Raw genomic sequence first — 22,220 nt, 5'->3', positions numbered from 1 at the left:
TTCTTTTTGTTCGTAATCATATTAAGTGTCAAACTCTTGAAGTTGTCCACTTTCGAACTGCATATCAACTTATTGATGCTTTTTACCAAAGCCCTTCCACACAATTCTTTTCACTATCTTGTTTCCAAAATGGTGTTGCTCATCTCTTAACTTGAGGAGGGTGTATTGAAGATATACTGAAGAACAAGTCTTTAGTTTAGTTAAAATTTAAATTTATTATATCCTTTATTTTAAGTTTACTTTATCCATATATTTAAAATTTGAAATCTTGTTATTTAAATTTCCTTTTATCATAGAATTATCTTTGTTATTTGCTTTCACATCTCTATGTATAAATAGGTGATTGAACAAATTAATAAAATCAATCAATTTTTGCCTATGATTCAAAATCACTATAGATTTTGATTGGAGAAAGCCTTTGGTAATAGCAACAGGTGACGACAATGATGCCATCACCATTTTCGAAAAAAAAAAGAAAAAGAAATAAAATAAGAATAAAACTAGAAAAAGAAACGACAAAGAAAGAAAATATAGTAAGTTGTCTCTATAATTGTGAGCCTTTATAATAGCATTTCATTATAACCATCAAGTTTGTTGTAGAATAGGTTTTTTATGTTTTATTTTTTCTTTTTATAACAAAATTAATTCCCTATTACAACCTCTTGTCTTAAATTTTAATAAAAATTAGTTTTACTCCTAAATGAAATAAGAATCATAACTTTTAGTTAAGATATTATTTTAATAAATATTTAGATTTTACATAAAAATATATTGATTATATTTTATTAAATGAAAGTAATTTTGAATAAACAGAACGAAAATTGTAAATTTCATTAAAGATCTGATCTAAATCTTACCAATTAATGTTATTATTAAATACATTATATTTTTTAATTTGACAATTAAATAAAATTTAAGTATGATCCTTATAGATGTATAACATCTACTTCTTTATAACATCCAAATTTTGGTAGACAAATGGGGACTATTACAAAGAGAATTGGCCGTATGAGTAAACAATAAGAGATAATTTTTAGAATCAAGACCAAATTTTAGAATTTGTAAACATTGAGTACTTAATTTGTTGAAATTTTTTAGGATCAAAACCAAATTGACATAATGTGTAAACATTGAAAGCTAAATCATTTATTGAACTAATAAAAAAGTCATGTAAACATTTCATTAAAGACTTAACAATGATTAAATTTATAAGTTTTTGAAGAGTCAAGGGTGAAGTTAGATTTTTTTTCTTTTGAGCAAAATTAAATTGTATGTTTTTATGAGAGTTAAAAAACATTTTTTTTTACCATTTTAATACCTCACATCTTTTTAATTTTGAAGGACTAAATCAAAATTTTATCATTTTCGAGGAGTTAAAAGAGCAATTCTATCAATTTTTGATAAATTTTAAAGGACCAAAAATAAGAAGTTTCCATGTTAGGAGGCTTTACAGCGTGACTAAATTAACAAAGATTTTGGAATGATGAGAATAAAAACACAAATGACCAAAGACATAAGGATTTACGTGTGAAGCACATGATAACAAATCCCAGGGGAAACCAAAATTGGATTCAAGTTTCAACCCTTAACGCATTAATATTTAGCCATCCCTGTGGACTATTCAGAGCTTACGCCACAGTAGATCAACACCCAACCTAATTCCCCGGCCACTGAAACAAAACCACCTCGACGTCACGTGTTTATCAGCTATCTATCGTAATCAATCACGGCCGAACACGTACCCAGCTTTCTTCCTTCTAAGAAACACAAAGGCGTATAGATTTCATATTAGATGATTTAGGTAACCTTACCTCTCAATAATAACTGTCAAAAAATCAAACATATTAAATTACATAAAATTAAACCATTACTTTCACTCCTACCCTATATATAGATTTCTCTAAACCTTGAAATGTTCAAAATCACAACACCCTTTTTCCCTTCACTTTGAAAACACCCCATTTTCTGACATTTCCCGACGAAAGGGGGTTAACATAACCCGCCCCATCTCTCCTATTGTCCCCAAAATATGTCGTCGGATAATAATCATCATCGTAATAGTCCTTCTCAGTATTTTCAACACTCATTGGAGCTTATTGCCGGCGAACTCTCAACAGCCACAGGAGCTTCCCCAACGCTCGGCCAACTACTTAAACACGTTGGTGATACAAGAAAAGAAGCCACCGGCGACGAAACTCCTGTTCATGAAGTCCTCGTCGACGTCACCGAGCCGCGCCCCATACCCTTTGTGCTTTCCTTTAACAACCTTACTTATAGTGTAAAGGTTCCTCGCAAAATGACGTTGCCTGGTTTCTTCAGACGGAGGGGTGGAAGCGCCGCTGCAGATGCCGCTATCGTCGACAATCCACTTGCCCGAGATAGTTATTTTACGAGGACCAAGACGTTGCTTAATGATATCTCCGGTGAGGCTCGAGACGGTGAGATACTCGCTGTGCTTGGAGCGAGTGGTTCAGGTAAGTCGACGCTGATCGATGCTTTAGCCAATAGAATAGCTAAAGGGAGTTTGAAAGGAAACATTACTTTAAATGGCGAAGCTTTGGAGTCTCGAATGTTGAAAGTCATTTCAGCTTACGTTATGCAAGATGATTTGCTTTTCCCAATGCTTACCGTCGAAGAAACCTTAATGTTCGCAGCTGAGTTTCGCCTTCCTCGGACTTTGTCGAAATCTAAGAAGAAAATGAGAGTTCAAGCCTTGATCGATCAATTAGGCTTAAGAAATGCAGCGAAAACTGTAATCGGTAATGAAGGTCATCGTGGTGTTTCCGGTGGAGAGCGTCGTCGTGTATCCATCGGAATCGATATAATTCATGACCCCATTATTCTTTTCTTGGATGAGCCTACATCAGGACTGGATTCAACCAGTGCTTTCATGGTGGTGAAGGTTTTACAGAGGATAGCTCAGAGTGGAAGCAGTGTTGTAATGTCAGTTCATCAGCCAAGTTATCGTATTCTCGGATTGCTTGACCGATTGATATTTTTGTCTCGTGGACAAACAGTTTACAGTGGTTCACCGAAGACTCTCCCGCTGTATTTCTCGGAGTTCGGGTATCCAATACCCGAGAACGAGAACAAAACGGAGTTTGCCCTGGACTTAATCCGAGAACTCGAAGGATCTCCTGGAGGAACAAAAAGTTTGGTCGAATTCAACAAGTCATGGCAAAGCATGAAGCATACTAGAGACACCGAGCCAGATCGAGTCGGTTTATCGCTAAAAGAAGCAATTAGCGCGAGTATATCTCGAGGTAAACTCGTCCCAGGTGCTACAAATGATGTCAATTCAACTTCCATGGTTCCAACATTTGCAAATCCATTTTGGAAAGAAATGGTGGTACTGTCAAATCGATCCATCCTAAATTTAAGACGGATGCCGGAGTTGTTCGGAATTCGTTTGGCAGCAGTTCTAGTGACAGGGTTCATTTTAGCGACAGTATTTTGGCAACTTGATAATTCACCAAAAGGGGTGCAAGAAAGACTAGGGTTTTTCGCATTCGCAATGTCGACAACATATTACACTTGTGCCGATGCTCTTCCAGTTTTTCTCCAAGAAAGGTACATTTTCATGAGAGAAACTGCTTACAACGCTTACAGGAGATTATCATACGTCATATCAAATGCTTTAGTGACGTTACCGGGCTTGATTTTGCTCTCGTTTGCTTTCTCCATGACAACATTTTGGGCAGTAGGGCTAGACGGTGGATTATCAGGATTCTTATTCTATTTCCTAATTATGTTTGCTTCGTTTTGGTCCGGAAGTTCATTCGTGACATTCCTTTCGGGTGTCGTCCCGCATGTGATGTTAGGCTACACCATAGTCGTCGCTGTTCTAGCATATTTCTTACTCTTTAGCGGCTTCTTCATCAATCGTGACAGAATCCCGGGTTACTGGATATGGTTCCATTACTTATCCCTTGTGAAATACCCATATGAAGCAGTCTTACAAAATGAATTTGAAAACCCAGCAAAGTGCTTCGTGAGAGGGATTCAAATATTTGACAATTCACCACTTGGAGCAGTCCCTCCCGCCATGAAAGTGAGGTTACTGCAGTCATTAAGCAACACTTTGGGAATGAGAATTACAAGCTCAACCTGTATGACAACGGGGTTGGATATTCTGAAGCAAGAAGGGATTACAGATTTAAGCAAATGGAATTGCTTGTTGATTACAGTGGCTTGGGGTTTCTTGTTTCGGATTTTGTTTTACTTCTCTTTGTTATTGGGAAGCAAAAACAAAAGATCATGAAAAACCCGGATGATTGTTTTTAACAAGTTTAAGGTTGGGATTTAGCAGAAAAATGTTGCTGTAATTTGTGTGCATCTTTATTGTATTTGATTTTTACTGTTGGTAAAGCTTAGATTGAAGTGCAAAACCTTTTCATATCTGGAAAATAATTCATGTTCCATTTCTTAAATCGTTATTTTTTTGATTAATTGTTACAACTTACAACTTTTAATTCATTTGTATTCTCTTGCAAACTAATGCTACGATTTTGTTTTAAACTGTTATTCTTTATATATATATATATATAATGTTGCTTTTTGCGTGGCTTTTGCTTTAGATATAAGTAGGTAACCAAGTTCCAGCTTACAATATATTTTCACTTTGATTGTTGAACGTTTTGCTTCTTTTTTTAAAAAAAAGAACTATTTGGTGAAAAGTAATATTTGATTCTTTCTTTTTTTTCCTTTTTAATATGGTGAATGATGAATTTAAATTCGATTTTGAACAAGAATTGAGTCTATCTAGAGGCTCCAACTCAACAGTTAGAATAGCTTTTGAAAAACTACAAACGGACATGATAACAATCATATGATGTAAATCAACACTAACAAACTTACAATTAATTTATTAGTAAATCTATATTTTGATTACTCAATTTTAAAAAGTTATAAATTAGTCATTAAACTATTCGAAAGCCTTCATTTAAGTTACTGAATTATTTAAAAAATTTTATTTAAGTTATTGAGTTGTTAAGTTTCTTTTTAAAAAAAATTTAGTTGGCAAGCTCCAAGTGATGATTAAACAATCAATATGGTGGATTAGTACCTATCAACGAGTAAAAGAATATACCTTAGATCCAAGTCGATCTAGTGGTCAATATTAAAGATCGGAGAAGAAAGTTATTTGGATTTTAGTTTGTAGGTTCATAATATTCAAAGTTATTTCATGAAAAAAAAATTGATTTGTAGAAGAGAAGAAAAAGTAGAGCTTTCAATTGGTGCACACCGTACAAAAGAGAAGACCATATAACAACGATTTTAACAGCCAATGATTTAAATAAATTTTTTTTAAATAATTCAATAATCATTTTACAACTTTTTAAAATTGAATGGCTAAAATATAAACTTACTAATAATTTAGTAAATTTGGATGTAATTTATACCTTAACTAGGAAGAAATTGTAAGTTCATTTATGTAACCAAATTTGACTTTTCATTTTCTCAAACTTAAATTTTCAGGCTTAGATAAAAGAACCATTTCATGCGGTTCTGAATTTAGATATTTGAATGATTCATTCATTTAAGTTTGGTAGCCTAACTTTATCATTTGTTTATACACACAAAGTAATAAGCTACCTGTTTCTTAGAGTTTTCACACTTTTTTGTTTTTAAATCTTCACTCATACTTTGGGATTACTCTCTCAACTGTTTCTCAAACAAGAAATTTCTTTGAAATACAGCAGTTGCATCATCATTATTCACTCAACTATTAACATATTTTAAATCATATTTTTTAATAAAAACTATCTAAAATCATATAAATTAAAAATTTTAAAAATTGTTTAACAATAAAAGTAAAAAAAACATCCAAATAAAATATATTAATAAAAAAATATTCTTAAATTCATATAAATATATCAATTCAATTTTTATACAATTATATAAAAACTAAGCCATCCTTAATTCCCAAAGTTGCAAGTAAGAGTAACATCCATATTTATGGATCTTTTAAGAAAATGTATAAAAAAAACTGTTTTTAAAGTAGAACATCCTCATATTGTGTATGTACGAAACTAGTAGCCCTCCTTTCTTCCATTGAATATAGGTTAATTTTATATATTTATTTATTTAATATTTATGGATTTAGGTTGGGTAAAATTGTATTTTAGGTTTAGGTTTTAAATAATGTGTTATTTTTATTTGGGTTTGGGCTTTATATTTAGACTTGATAATAATTTGGATTTGGATTCTTGTATAAATAGCTTAATCAACCCAAAATCAAAACCAACTTAACCAAACTTGATTTGATCAAATTTTAGAATTGACTCAATTCGATCAATTAAGTTGTTTTAATCGTAACTCTAGCAAATGATATACTACATAATATAATAATATAATATATAACTATTATTAAAATTATTAATATATTATAGATTATAGTAAAAGATATAGTATTACATAAGTAAATAAACTTTTAACATATTATATATTATATGATACAACGTTTACATAATATAATAATGGGTAAAGTATTTAATTAGTTATTAAATTTTTAGTTTCTTTTTGTTTTGGTCACTCAACTATGTAAAATTATGATTTAATCACAAGAGTATTTGAATTCAATTTTTCTAGTCATTAAGGCATTAAGTGTAAAACAGGATGATGACATGGACTTAAAATTGCTAACGTTGAAGTAAAAAATCTTTTATTAATGCCACGAAATATCCACCTAAAAATTTACTCTCTTTTTTTGTGTGTGTGTGTTAATATAAGAGATATAAATATAAGACCTTTTTCTCCTCTCTTCTCCTCTCCTTTGTTCAAACCCTAGCCACCTTGCCATCGTCGTCGCTTGATCTTCCTCCAACAACTCCAAAGAGCTCACTGGACCACCCTACCTAACCTTCTCTCTCACTCTTGAGGAACCACCATCAAGCACCATTGTCTACCTTCGCCCTCACACCTATCACTAGCACAACACTCCCCTCTCGAGTCTCGAGTGCCCCTTCTCTGAACAGAAGCATTATCATCACCACTCAAGACCTTCCATTAATCTTTCTCACACCACTCTTGGAAACCCAACACCTCCACACTACCCCAAAAATCGGAACAAAAGTATACCCATTCAAAATCCAAACAAAAAAAAAATCCATAAATAGTAAACAAAGTGAAAAAAGAAAAAGAGGAGCCTCTCGAATAACCTGCAACAAAAAAGATATATAATAGTTAATATATTATGTATTACTAGTATAACACATGATATAGTATTACATAATATAATAATATATTTTGTAACTATAAATAAATATATATGATTATTATATTAGAAAAAATCCAGTTCAAAAACGGTTTTCATTCATGGTGAAAAATAAAAAATTTTGAAAATCGATCCGGTTTATGATATTTATAGTAATAAACCCCAGATCAATTTTGCACCTGTGTGTTCGGATAGATGGATCCTTGTCGTTCCGACTTTCAACCAAATGAACTTATTCTTTATTTTCATACCACGAACTACTTCGAGTGTGGGCTTGAACTATTCAAATCAAACACAAAACTATAAATAGTTTTCTTTCTTTGGGGTGAAAAAGAAAATTCTCTTCTCAATTAGAAACCGGTAGAATTGTTATACCAGAAAATATATTTATTTTTAGAGAATAAAAGTCTTTCTATTTTCGAGAGAATAATGATATCTAAAAGTTGTTTAAATAGCCCTACTGTGCCATCTATTTATAGGGAGAGCAATCTCATTTAAATTCATTTTCGACACAAAAACATTGAATATCATATAACATATTTCAATCCATTCTCATAATACACATCATGTCCCTAGTAAATTATGTTAGAACCGTAAATAATATCTAATATAAAATTAAAACTGTAAATTAGGATCTATCATGTCAAATCATCAATAATAAGTCAAGAACAAAACTAGATGAGGAATCGTACATAAATTCATCGATTTCTTGAAATCTACAGATCTTGAGGTTTTGATCTTCCAAATTATCACACAAGTAATCTAGAGAATGTGACTCTCTCTTTTCTAAAAATAGAATATTAGAAAAGTTATCTTGTGTGTAACCCTAATATATATAACTTTGGCACATTATTCATAATTTCTAATCAACCCATCACCAATTAGAAATTAGTTACTAGAGTATATACACATATTTGACCCATACTTTATTTAATAATTAAAGCCCAATAAACCTTAATCAAATTAGATCACTTTTAATTTGGGCTAACCTATTATGATAGTAAATAATAACATGTAATTACCCTTATTATATATGTGATGTCCATACTTTCCAACAATCTCCCACTTGGACCATATATATACACTAATTACTCTATAATTACATGTCATTATATAACCTTATAAGTTCAAAATTTTACTATTATTTAAAAAATAAAGCCCAATAAACCTTAACCAAATTAGATCACTTTTAATTTGGGCTAACCTATTATGATAGTAAATAATAACATGTAATTACCCTTATTATATATGTGATGTCCATACTTTCCAACTATCTCCCAATTGGACCATATATATACACTAATTACTCTATAATAACATGCCATTATATAACCTTATAAGCTCAAAATTTTACTATCATATCCAAAAGGTATCCCGAACAATCTCATCCATTAATCATGTTAACATAGAACCAAGACGACTTTCATTACATATATCGTAACTAAATCCATCCCTGATCACGTATATTAAGACAACCAAATGACATAGATCAAGTATGGATGTGTAGCATGAAAATTACGTGCAATATGATCTAAAGATGTCTATTTCCAACTAGTCCTCCTTAAACCTTAGTGAGATCAAATATTACCAAAATCAGAGTGTGAATAAACCAAATAAAATTTATTTCTGCAAAAAATAAAATTAATATTTGTAAACTGAAATAACTAAAAATGTGTCTACAACATAAAAGCATTTAAAAGTACAAACTCCCACTAAAAACAAATATCCTTAAATGACATTACACCCATATGAGCTATGTGTTCATGAAAAACCTTGGGTGTAGTCCCTTAGTAAGCGGATCCACAATTATGGAGTTTGTCCTAATATGCTTTGACTTTGATGTGCTCCAGTTGTTATTGGAATAAATGACTACCAATTATTGTCACAATTTGCACCCTAGTGACAAAATTTTCCATCAATATTCCATCAAAATCGAAGTCTGTATACCTAATGATCTCTAACTAACCAGACCTCTAATATGTGAGCATGTAATCTTTTATTCTTTGAAAATATCTTATAACCCTCTTGGATGCTATCCAATGGTTCAGAGCAGGATTTCTTAAATATCTCTCTAACATCCCTACAGTATACACAATATTCCAATGTATACAAACCTGAACATACATTAGACTTCCCATTGCTAAATTGTAAAAAAAAAAAAATCTTATGCATTTCTGTAATCTCAAAATCATTCTTAGGGCATTTATTAAGACTATACTTATTATTGACAAGCAGTATGTCATTAACATATAAAACCAAATATAGAACCTTCCTCCCACTGAACTTGTGGTATATACAATTATCGACCAAATTCATCTCTAAACTGAATGAGACAATCATTTGGTAAATTTTGTAATACTATTGACAAGAAGTCTGCTTAATCCCATGGATGGAATTCTTTAATTTGAAAACCATTAACTTCGCATCATGACACAAAGCTTTCTAGTTGCACCATATAAATGAATGATAAATGTTACCATTGAGAAACCATTAACTTAATATTCATCTGATACAGCTTAAGGTCAAAATATTCCACTAAAGCCATTATAATCCTTTCTCTAGTGGACCTTTTAATGGCATTCATTCTTAAGGTTGTTGAATTTGTTTTACTGGAACAATTACATCATCTTGAATAGGGATTTGTTCAACATTGTCTTGTTGAGGTTCTAGATTCACTTCTTGATCAATGATAGGTATGAGAACCTGAGCATCGCCAAAAGTGATAGTAGGAACTAAGTTAGAATCTAATTCCTCGTCAAAAGCAATGTCTCTAATCTTATTTCTCCCTCCAAACTCAACATCCTCAAAAAATGTTGCAGTTCTCGTCTCAAAAATATTCCTAATTGTGGAATCATAAAACTTATTGCCCCTAGATCGTTCAGAATTTACTTGACCCTTATACTTTATAGACATCAAAGAAGTCAAAGTGATGTCATCTCAACCTTATCGTTTTTAGCAAAACTTTTCTCAATTTCGTCAAGGAAACCTTTGACCTAAGTAATCTCTTCAGATTCTCTGCTCATAAAGGTTTCTGGAATGCCGTGTTTCATGATCATTAGACTCATGCGATTTGAACAATTCCACCTCTCAAAATCCCTCTTAATATCAAAGGTGCTTTCCGCAGTGAGAGGTGCAGGTTGTTCTTCCCTTAGTGAAAGGTCTATATCCATACAGTCAAGCATTATAAATGTCTTTTCCATTCTTTAAAATTAGTCTCATTAAACATGGGTATAGAATTTATATTAGCTAATATTGTGGCAGTAAAAGATAAACTAGTTGAATCTAGAACAAAATAGATAAATAAATAAATAACATCAATATTCATTAGTAAATAATAAATTCAAAATAATGACTAATCACATCTCAAGATACCAAAAACAACATTAATATCAAGTCTTTAGACAGTAATATTAACAGTAAGCGGTACTCTTGTTGTAGCAATCAAACATTGACAATAAATTATGTCAAACAATGAATTAATTTTTGGACTAACATATTGTTTACATAAAGTATTTTATAATTGTCACACATTTATAACCATAGCTGTCGTTGAAATTCTGTTGAATATTAACTTACCTTTGGGTCAATTAATAAATGCATGAATCATAAAAACATGTAATCATCTTAATATTTTAAATAAACTAATCTAAGCAAAAGAGGTCACTTTAGCGACATTTTGTTTCAACTAATCTATTTAAAATATTAGACATCATTAATTAAAAATCAAATCCAAAATATGAATTTATTTGTTTCAAAATATTTTTCTTAATTTCATCTTTCAATCAAATTAAAAGATAATAGTATATATATGTATATATATATATATATTTATCCCAAAACAACATACAATCATGTTGGCAAATATAATAATAGTTGAATATATCACAATAACCTCACATAAGATTTAAATTTAAGCCAAAATAATTTGAATAAAGGAAAATCTATATCAAGATATCGAACACTCCATTAATATTTTATCTTTGGCCAAAATATTAACTTGTAAGTGATATCTTGGTGTACTAATCAAACACTGACAATAAGAACATGTTGAATAATAAATCTTCCTTTGGGTCAATTTATTATTCACATGTAAAACTGAATAATCATCACATGTTTATTACCACAGTTCCACATGTAATATTATTAACCTTCCTTTGGGCCGATCAATATTAACGTAGCTTAAGTTACATGCATACAACCTTTTATATTTTTAAAACAAAATAATTTCAATAACAGAGATCACTTTGGCAACTTATTTTTTCAATTAAGTTATATTAAAATATATATAAAGATACCAATATTCAAATTTAAAATTTACGCAATATTCAAAGGTCGAAACTATTTTTTTATTGCTTTATAGATTCCAAAATAACCCAAAATAATGTCTTAATAATGCAATAAAAAACTGAAAACCTTAATCTGACTCTCTTTTTTTTTTGTTCCAAAACCATATATATCAAAAGTAAACAGAAATAATGTAGTGGTTCAAAGCCAAATAATTAACAAGCACATGTATTCATAATTTTGGCATAGACAAAAACACCAAAGCAATTCACACATATACATATATTCAAAATCAAATAGAAAAACTTACCCTGAATATACCATGTAAATCCAAAGTTGTATTTATGATTAAACAGAGATTCACATGAATACTTGAAAGATAGTTTCAAACCAATAAATCTCAAAAACAAAATCATAATAGTTGGCATATCTCACAATTCATATAATAAACCATATCATCATAATTTAACCAAATATTTGAAACCATAAGATGCCAAAACCTAATATTATAGAACCAAACTTAAAACCAAATTATTTAAACATGTATGTAGTTTACATGAATTTGCACCAAAGCACCCATAAAATTGAATATAGAACCATAACAAAAAAATTTAACAACTTCAACGATATCCATCAAAACTTAAGTTCACCAATTAAACTATAAAAGATATCTTATTGAATAATGGTTATAAATACCTATTCATGCAAAATATAATCATGCATTAATCCTCAAAATCATTGATATGCATATAATATATATACACAATTATAATAATAGAAAAATAATATTGGCTTGCCTTACTATTTCATGTAAACTCAAATTTATATTCATATCTAAAGACATATCATAGAACTTCTTTATATGCACAAGTACTTAAAAAAATCCATAACCACCAAATATAAAATGAATCCCAAATTGTGTAGAAGCCTTCATATGTGCAACTACTTATGAAAATTCATAGCCACCATATTAAAAAATCTCAAATATTTTAATTTTAGTCAGGTTCCATACGGACTAAAACTTATATAAAATAATTATAACAGAAACCAAAAGAAATCATTCGAATATATTAATGGAATTCAATCGTGAATATAATTCATCATGAATAAAGACCAAAGATGATAATTCCATATACATTCAACCACAAACAGAAAATTTAAAACAAATAGTGCAAAAAGAAAAGAAAAAAAATCTTAACAACATTCATTTATTCGATTATCAAGTGAATTAACTTTCAAAACCAATTATACAACCCAATTGGAATTCTTCAATTGCAAAAAGTTGTAAGTCTGTAACTTTAATCTAATAATGACTTTAACCAAGATTTATAAAAATAATAACCCTGAAAGTATATGAATTAATGATGCAATATCCAAAGTTTTTATCATAAACAAAAAAACAAATTACAGTATCCAAATCACTGAAACTCATGGGTAAACTTGAATATGACCAGAAAAGGAAAAATCACACAAATCAATTTTTATCAGTCGATTAAATATAAATGCTTCAATTAATTTAGCATAATAGTAGAAAATCGACAAAATTAAAAATTAAAACCCTAAAACTTCATAAATCCAAAAGATTTAGTAATATCAAATCTATAAAATCTCAAGTACGAATTAATTTAAAATAATAAAATATTAATTCATTCTCAATCATTCGATATCACGAGGCTTAGATTGTAACGCCCCCAAAATTTCTAATTTCGTTATTGTGAAAATATAATACAATCTGTCAGCTTTAGTGGTTATGTGTTCTGAGAGTATTTGGGAGGTCCCAAGTTCAAGCCTTCGCTTAGGCAAATTTTGGTATTTTGAATTAATTAAACTTTACTCTTGTTCAGTAGGCTTTTATTTGATTATTGGTAAAAATTTATTAGAATGGGTCTGTTGGTCTAGTAGTTAAGTGGAGTGGTAGTGTGTAGGAGGTCATGTGTTCGAGTCTTTGTGCAAGCAGGGGAATCAATTTTTGTTTGGGACATGTGGCATGGTGGAGTTCAAATTAAACTGGACTGCTAAGTAGTTGTGGTTTAGTGGGTTAATAGGGAGTGTTTTTAGGAGATAATTGGGGAGAAGTTATGTTCGAGTCCCTGTGTCTTCTCTTTTCTTGTTCACTTTTAGTTTTTGTTCCCTTTTGGCCGAATCTTGTTTCTTCTCTTTCCCCTCTCTTTTCACTTCTGTATTTTTTACGACTCATCCCTTTGGGTGCAACTTTCAACTTCATCAATTTTGGTAAGTGAAATTTTTTCCCTTAGTTATCGTATTTCGGTTAGGCAATTAACAAAGAGTTCGTTTTACTCTCGTTTAGGTGTTGTTCAAAGGTTTTAAGCGGATATTCCAGTGTGTGGAGACGACTGGTTATCAGTTTCGTCGCGGTAAGTTTTCAAATCGTCGTTGGTTTAGTTTCTCGAGTTTTATGTTGAGGATATTTGGTTTGATTGACGAATCAAGTGATTAATTAAGGGACATATTGGTCAAATATAGGTTTTTGAAGGCTCGGGTTACTTTACACAGCGAATCGATATTAGGTGTGTACTCGAAACTCAAAAAGCGAGATTTGGTAAAAAGTTGAAATTGCTTACTGTCGAGTAATAAGAGAAATAAGAAAAAATGATGTGAAAAAATTTGTAGAGAAAGGAAATAAGGGTGTTATAAACTTGGAAATCAACATTTTGCACTAAAATAGTTTTGGACAGCAGCAGTAGTCTAACTTTGAAAAATCATCAAAAATAATGGAAATTGAGTTAGAGGTTGAATAAAATATGAAATTAAATTTTATATAGTTTAGTTTTTCATGGAAGAAACAGTGTAAGCAATTGAATTGTAAATTATGAGATATAATAAATTTTCTGAGACAAGGTCAGAATGATTTCAGGTTCCCCTATTCTGACTTTGGAAAATCATCAAAAGTTGTAAAACAATATTTAGGTGATTAAATTTATATGTTTAAATCCTTAATAAGTCTATTTTTAGGAGAAATAAATGGAAACATCATCCAAATTTCGTACTAAGAGATAAATAATTTTTAGTAAGGAAAAGTTGAAGTTGTCAAACAGCAGAATAGGGATAATTTTGAAGATTTTACTGTACTTATTTGATAAGCTATAAATTCTAAAAATTTTATGGTAGAAAGGTATTTGAGTCTAGTTTTGAAAACATCAATCGGATATTAATTTAGAATTCTGTAGCTCAAGATATAAATAATTTAGTGACAATGACTCAAGTAGACAGCTTTGAATGAACATATAAGTAAATAGTGAAAACATATATGAATATTTAGCTAGCATGGGTTACATTAAAAATGGATCACACGGCCAAGGCCAATTTGGGCTGAGTGGGCCACACAAGCGTGCGGACCCACACAGACACACACGGGCATGTGGGCCTATTTTTACCGAAATATTTCTAAGGTTGTACGGGTCGCCCAAGTCGACTGTGAACCTACTGTAAGGTCGGCAAGCGCTACTTAGACCCCTAAATGTGTGAAATTGACTGAATGATATCTGTACTGAGCATGTTAATATCTGAACTGAATATATGTACTGAAATTGCATAATAGCATATCATCCATGGTATGTTGCATTGCATTGGGTTGGGGGTTGTTATTCAGAGGAAGTGTACTGAAAGGTTTTAAGCCTAATTTACTGGCAGCTCAACTACAAACTACTGTTTTGTGCCACATTCGGTACTACTTGGAGTGTAGGGATGGATGGGTTGATTATATCCCCACATGGACTGTAGGGTTGGACGGAGATGGTGTGTAGAGGCTGGTTAGGTAGGATTTTACTACTGCATAACTGTTACTGCTATTGATACTGTTATGGGCTAAGGCCCTACTGCATTTTTTACACTATACTGAGATGGGATAAGACCCAAACTATCATTGATACTGAAAAGGGCTTAGGCCCAAGACTGTTCAACTGTGCACTGTGAACACTGATTGTTTGTTTGTTTCTGCGGGATTACACACTGAGTTTACGTAAACTCACCCTTTTTGTTTAATGTGCACAGGTAATCCCTAGAATTAGACGGATCAGTGTGACGGAGGACTCAGCGGTGACCACAATAATTTTTGGACTTCATGGTTTTCAATTTACAATTTATTATTTGATTATTATTGATTATTTGAGTTGTAATTTAAGGACCCTCTGGGACTTTGCTTTTAAATTTGAGTTTTTATTTATTTATTTTACTTTATGGATGTATACCTACTAGTCATAGGAAATTCGGTTTTCAAAAAGTTAAAGTATTTTCTAAACGTATGATCATTTAGACTATTTTATTAAAGCTTCCGCAACGAGGGATGTTTCAAAAAAAATTTTAAATGAATAAAGACGACTTCCTAAGTTCTAACAAAGGTTTACTAAAGATAATAACATAGAATGTTTTCATCGTAACAACAAGGTTTCAAAAACACTATCATGTGACATTGCCAGATACGGCCATAACGTTTAGGCTGGATTTGGGGTGTTACACAGATACCACTTGTTAGAACCATAAATAATATCTAATATAAAATTAGAACTGTGAACCAGGATGTGTCATGTCAAATCATCAAAAATAAATCAAGAACAAAACTAGATGTGGAAGCGTACCTGAATTTATCGATTTCTTGAAATCTACGGATCTTGGGGTTTTGATCTTCCAAATTAGCACACATGTAATCTAGAGAAGGTGACTCTCTCTTTTCCAAAGATGGGATATTAGAAAGTTACCTTATGTGTAATTTGGGGACCATAACCCTAATATATATAACTTTGGCACATTAACCCTAATTTCTAACCAGCCCATCATCAATTAAGAATTAGTTACTAGAGTATCTACACATATTTGACCTATACTTTATTTAATAATTAAAGCCCAATAAACCTTAACAAATTAGATCACTTTTGGCTAACCTATTATGATAGTAAATAATAACATGTAATTACCCTTATTATATATGTGATGTCTATATTTTCCAGCAAATTATACTAATTTCCATTTTATTCAATGCAGTCAACTATCTTGATATTCAATATCAATCATAGAAAATCAATCCATAAGACCATTATTAACTCACCTCGATACTTAATCATGCAATATGACATGTATATGCAAATAAATAGATTGATCTCGAATAATAAAAGCACAAACCGAAATCCCACGTCACTCGTTAACAACTCTCGCTTTTCCTTTCCCTTTCGATGGCCCAATGTCGTCTTTAGCTGCGATCGATAATTAAAAAAGGAACAATATCAAAATTCATCCAAATCACATTCAATGATAAGGTCAAGCATACTTTGCATTTTATTCAATTTAGACCCTAAACTGGGTATAAACATATCTTTCGGTATCTAGCTTCTAATCAAAATCCAATTTAACATTATTTCATTAGGGAACTCATATTTTATATTTATAACACAATCTCATGGTAGGTTTTCAATTTGTTTAATTTGGTCCCTAATGTTACAAAGTTAACTAGCAAGTTAAATTAGTTTTACATTCTAGTCCTTTTAATGATCTAAGCTTAATATCTATCAAAATCAAGTCTAACTCATCAATTTCTCTTTAATGACAACTTTTTTAAAACTCAAAATTGAACAAACTGATACATGGGCTAGCTAAATCAAGCTCCCATGATCATAAATATATAAAAATTAAAGAAAATAGCTTGAAATCTTGGTTTTTAAATGGTCGAATGTAGAAATGGCATAGTTTTTTATTTGTTTTTTTTATTTCTTTTGGACGACATGAGAAGAAATGAAGGAGATGATGTAGCAACTCAGTTTCCAATGGTGTTAGAAAATGTGATTTCGGAACCTCATTTCCATAAATCAATTTCGTAAATTTAAATAGAGATATTGATGAAGTTAGTATATAGATGTATTGTAATTTGGTTAAGTAATTTAGCCAAAGATGTGGTTAATTAAGGCCTAGGGACTAAAGTGTAAAAAAAATAAATCGCTAGAAATTTTTTATTAGAAAAAGGCTTGGGAACTTAGATAGAAATTATCCAAAAGACTAAAAAGTTTTAATAAACCATTTTTAAATGGTGGATAGTGGATGATGATTTTGGATGTCATTAGGCTTAATTCAAGTAAGTCCCTAACCATTTTTCTTTAACTTTTTTATATAGATTTATGATCATGGGAGCTTGATTTAGCTAGCCCATGTATCAATTTGTTCAATTGGTGAAATTTTGATAAGTTACCTTTGTTGAGAAATTGAAGAATTAGACTTGGAATTAATAGAAATTAAGCTTAGATTATGAAAAGCACTAAACTATAAAGCTTAACAAGCTTGATTGTTAACTTTGTTACGTTAGGGACCAAATTGAATAAAATAAAAACTTGTCATGAAATTATACTAGGAATAAAAAGTATAGGGTTCCTAATGAGTAAATGTGAAATCAAATTTTAATCTGAAGCATTATATCGAAAGTTATACTTGTCCCGGGTTCAGCAAAATTTTAAATTGTTTAAGACAAACAAAAAAAAAGTTAGGTTTAAAATATCAAAAGTTTGTGCTAATCGGTTTGAGCTAGCATGCACTGATACAAGTCGATATCGACCGACTGAAACGAATCAAAACACATCAAAGAGGTGGAAACACACCCAAATCTAGACCGTAATAGAACTTAGATTACTTGGTATCGAATGAGGAACAGATCAATATGTACCGATCAATATAGTACCATCTACCATGATCCCTATTAAACGTATAACTTATGATTTTTGTAAGGGGAATTTGAATTATATTATCAAATATATAAAAAATTGAATTATTATATTCAAAATTTACAATTTAAAAAATTCAAAATTATTTGAATCGGTTAGAGTTTACTTGGCTTGAACTAATCTAAATTTGAAAAATCTAAGCTCAAAAATTTCGAATTCGAAAGGGCTTGAGCTTGAAAAAATTTAAACTGAGATATTCTAAGCCTAAGAAATTCGAACTTAAGAAAATTCACATTAAAAAAAGTGAATCGAAACCCATCCACATCTATGGTAATGAAAGGTTTGGGATTTTTATATAAATTAGGTTTTTGGTTAGTAAAAAGGAGAGCGAGGAAACATAAGGAGAAGAAAGAAAATTAGAAGTAACCCACAATTACATTCAAGGAAATAAAGAAAAAAAGGAGATTTCGAGTTTTGGTCAACTCATTCACTGTGCAATTCCTCAAGGACAATTATTCTAATTAAAGTAATAAAAATAAATTTATCCTATTTAAAATTACCAGCTGGCCTTTATCATTCACCAAAACCACTTTCCAAAGTTTGATCTTCCAAAGAATTTCCAATGTTCTGAATTTAAGAACCTTCCTTTTATTTTTAATTTTGAAGGATCTCAGAATCTTCCTTATTGAGTTGCGAAATATTTTCCACTATGTTAGCTAAAGAATTGAAACGACATACTGATTGATTCATTCCTTTATCATTTAAAATTGAAAGATTTTTAGCCGCATTCCATTTCCATCACCATCTAACTCAAAACCCCCTATTACACCACGTGCCACTCAATCAAAACCGCCCTCGTGTCCTATTCTTCTCCTTCCATGAACCTCCTCATTTCAGATTTAGGTGACCGCTCTATTACCGTCCCATCAAACGGTATCGAAAATTTTACTAATAAAATTCCAATATATAGAGACATCCATCTCTCCATTATTCTTCTTGTCTTAAACGTTAAACCCGCCATGTCTCCTATTGTAGCCCAAAACGTATCCTCCAATAATGATTCTTCTACCCCGTATTTTCAACACTCATTGGAGCTTATAGCCGGCGAATTCTCAACAGCCACAGCACCTTCATCGACGCTTGGCCAACTACTTCAACACGCCGGTGATACACGGAAAGAAGCCACTGGCGACCAAACTTCCGTCCATGAACTCCTTGTCGACATCTCCGAGCCGCGCCCCATACCATTTGTACTTTCCTTTGACAACCTTACGTATAGTGTAAAGGTTCCTCGCAAAATGGCGCTGCCTGGTTTCTTCAGATGGAGTGGCGGAAGCGCCGCTGCAGATGCTGCTGTCGTTGGCAATCCACTTGCCGCCGGAGATAGTTATTTTACGAGGACCAAGATGTTGCTTAACGATATCTCCGGTGAAGCTCGAGACGGTGAGATACTGGCTGTGCTCGGAGCGAGTGGTTCGGGTAAATCGACGCTAATTGATGCTTTAGCCAACAGAATAGCTAAAGGGAGTTTGAAAGGAAACGTTACTTTAAATGGCGAAACCTTGGAGTCTCGAATGTTGAAAGTCATTTCAGCTTATGTTATGCAAGATGATTTGCTTTTCCCAATGCTCACTGTCGAAGAAACTTTAATGTTCGCAGCTGAGTTTCGCCTTCCTCGGACTTTGTCGAAATCTAAGAAGAAAATGCGAGTTCAAGTCTTGATCGATCAATTAGGCTTAAGAAATGCAGCCAAAACTATTATCGGCGATGAAGGTCATCGTGGCGTTTCCGGTGGAGAGCGTCGTCGCGTATCAATCGGAATCGATATAATTCATGACCCCATTATTCTTTTCTTAGATGAGCCTACATCTGGGTTGGATTCAACCAGTGCTTTCATGGTGGTGAAGGTTTTACAGAGGATAGCTCAGAGTGGAAGCATTGTTGTAATGTCAATTCATCAGCCGAGTTATCGAATTCTTGGATTGCTCGATCGATTGATATTTTTATCCCGTGGACAAACTGTTTACAGTGGTTCACCGACGAATCTCCCGCTGTATTTCTCCGAGTTTGGGCATCCGATACCCGGGAACGAGAACAAAACGGAGTTTGCTCTGGACTTAATCCGAGAACTCGAAGGATCTCCTGGAGGAACAAAAAGTTTGGTTGAATTCAACAAGTCATGGCAAAGCATGAAGCATACTAGAGACTCCGAGCCGGATCAACTCGGCTTGTCATTAAAAGAAGCAATTAGCGCCAGTATATCTCGAGGCAAACTTGTTTCAGGTGCTACAAATGATATCAATTCATCTTCCATGGTTCCAACGTTTGCAAATCCATTTTGGAAAGAAATGGTGGTATTGTCGAAGCGTTCGATCCTAAATTCAAAACGGATGCCGGAGTTGTTTGGAATTCGTTTGGCAGCAGTTTTAGTGACAGGGTCCATTTTAGCAACGGTATTTTGGCAACTTGATAATTCACCAAAAGGGGTTCAAGAAAGATTAGGGTTTTTTGCATTCGCAATGTCGACAACATATTACACTTGTGCCGATGCTCTCCCGGTTTTTCTCCAAGAAAGGTATATTTTCATGAGAGAAACGGCTTACAACGCTTACAGGAGATTATCATATGTTATATCAAATGCATTGGTGGCGTTGCCGGGCTTGATTTTCCTTTCCTTTGCTTTCGCAATGGCAACATTCTGGGCAGTAGGACTGGATGGTGGATTATCAGGATTCTTATTCTATTTCTTAATAATGTTTGCTTCTTTTTGGTCTGGAAGTTCGTTCGTGACATTCCTTTCGGGTGTCGTCCCGCATGTGATGTTAGGCTACACGATCGTGGTCGCTATTTTAGCGTATTTCTTACTCTTCAGCGGCTTCTTCATCAACCGCGACCGAATCCCAGGTTACTGGATATGGTTCCATTACTTGTCTCTTGTGAAATACCCATATGAAGCAGTTTTACGAAACGAATTCGAAAACCCTTCAAAGTGCCTTGTCAGAGGGATTCAAATATTTGACAATTCACCGCTTGGAGAAATCCCTTCCGCCATGAAAGTGAGATTATTGCAATCAGTAAGCAAGAGTTTGGGGGTGAGAATTACAAGGTCAACATGTATGACAACAGGTTTGGACATTCTCAAACAAGAAGGGATTACAGATTTAAGCAAATGGAATTGCTTGTTGATTACAGTGGCATGGGGTTTCTTGTTTCGGATTTTGTTTTACTTCTCTTTGCTATTGGGAAGCAAAAACAAGAGGTCTTGAAAAAACCCAGTAAGTTTAAACAGAGAAATGTTGTTGTAATCTGTGTGTATGTTTATTATTCTTTTGAGTTCAATTAATTTGTTCAAATGGATTTCTCATTTACTATGGGTAAAGCTTAGTTGATTAGACTGAAGTGAAGAACCTTAGCATATCTGGAGAATAATTCATGTTCAATATCTTAAATATTTATTTTTTTGATTAATTGTTACAAAATTAGTTACAGCTTAGAGCTTTTAATTAATTTTTATTCTCTTGCAAACTAATGGTATGGTTTTGTTTTAGATAAGTAGGTAACCAAATTCCAGCTTAAAATATAGTTTTTATTGTTTTTTGTTTCTCTATTTGGCCTTGTAAAAATAGAACATCGGTAATGACAATTTATCGCAAAGAAAAAAAAGAGAGAAAAATAAGGAACACACAAATTTTACGTGGAAACCTTTTCGGGAAAAAATCACTGGCAGAGGAGAAGATAATTCATTATGTCGAATTCGAATAATTATAAGAGGAGTAGACTATATCTATTTATAAGATTGTAAAACCATATTCTAATAAGAGTGTAGTAAGATTGAAACACCTTATTCTAATCAATATCAAATAGATGGAGTTTAGTAAAGTTTAAAAAACCTTATTCTAAAATAAAATAAGTGTAGTTCTATAGGGATTTTACTTTTATTTTATTTTACCACTATATTTTATTTAAATAAGGATTCGGGTCACTTAATTCTAACAATCTCCACCTGGACACGAATTCTCAATGAATACGTTCTTCATCGTGAACTCTCAACGAATAAGTTC

At 32.0% G+C, this 22,220-nt stretch overlaps 2 protein-coding genes across 2 annotated transcripts; both read left to right on the top strand.

Moving 5' to 3' along the window:
- Window positions 1–1,913: 1,913 nt before the first annotated feature.
- Window positions 1,914–4,430, top strand: LOC107925986 (ABC transporter G family member 6). Its single transcript, XM_041091948.1, has one exon. It carries the CDS (start codon window positions 2,030–2,032, stop codon window positions 4,259–4,261), a length of 2,232 nt encoding a protein of 743 aa, XP_040947882.1. The 5' UTR covers window positions 1,914–2,029; the 3' UTR covers window positions 4,262–4,430.
- A 14,748-nt stretch (window positions 4,431–19,178) lies between these two features.
- On the top strand, window positions 19,179–21,490 carry LOC107926018 (ABC transporter G family member 6). Its single transcript, XM_041091378.1, has one exon. It carries the CDS (start codon window positions 19,179–19,181, stop codon window positions 21,423–21,425), a length of 2,247 nt encoding a protein of 748 aa, XP_040947312.1. The 3' UTR covers window positions 21,426–21,490.
- The last annotated feature ends 730 nt before the right edge of the window (window positions 21,491–22,220 follow it).

This window comes from Gossypium hirsutum, chromosome D04 (genome assembly GCF_007990345.1).
Source record: "Gossypium hirsutum isolate 1008001.06 chromosome D04, Gossypium_hirsutum_v2.1, whole genome shotgun sequence".
Lineage (NCBI taxonomy): Eukaryota > Viridiplantae > Streptophyta > Magnoliopsida > Malvales > Malvaceae > Gossypium > Gossypium hirsutum.
Note: the sequence above shows the minus strand (reverse complement) of the source record. Positions and strands in the feature narration are given on the sequence as shown.

Excerpts from the sequence above, each read along its gene's own strand:
- LOC107925986 (XM_041091948.1), top strand. The coding sequence starts at position 2,030 with ATGTCGTCGGATAATAATCATCATCGTAATAGTCCTTCTCAGTATTTT.
- LOC107926018 (XM_041091378.1), top strand. The coding sequence starts at position 19,179 with ATGTCTCCTATTGTAGCCCAAAACGTATCCTCCAATAATGATTCTTCT.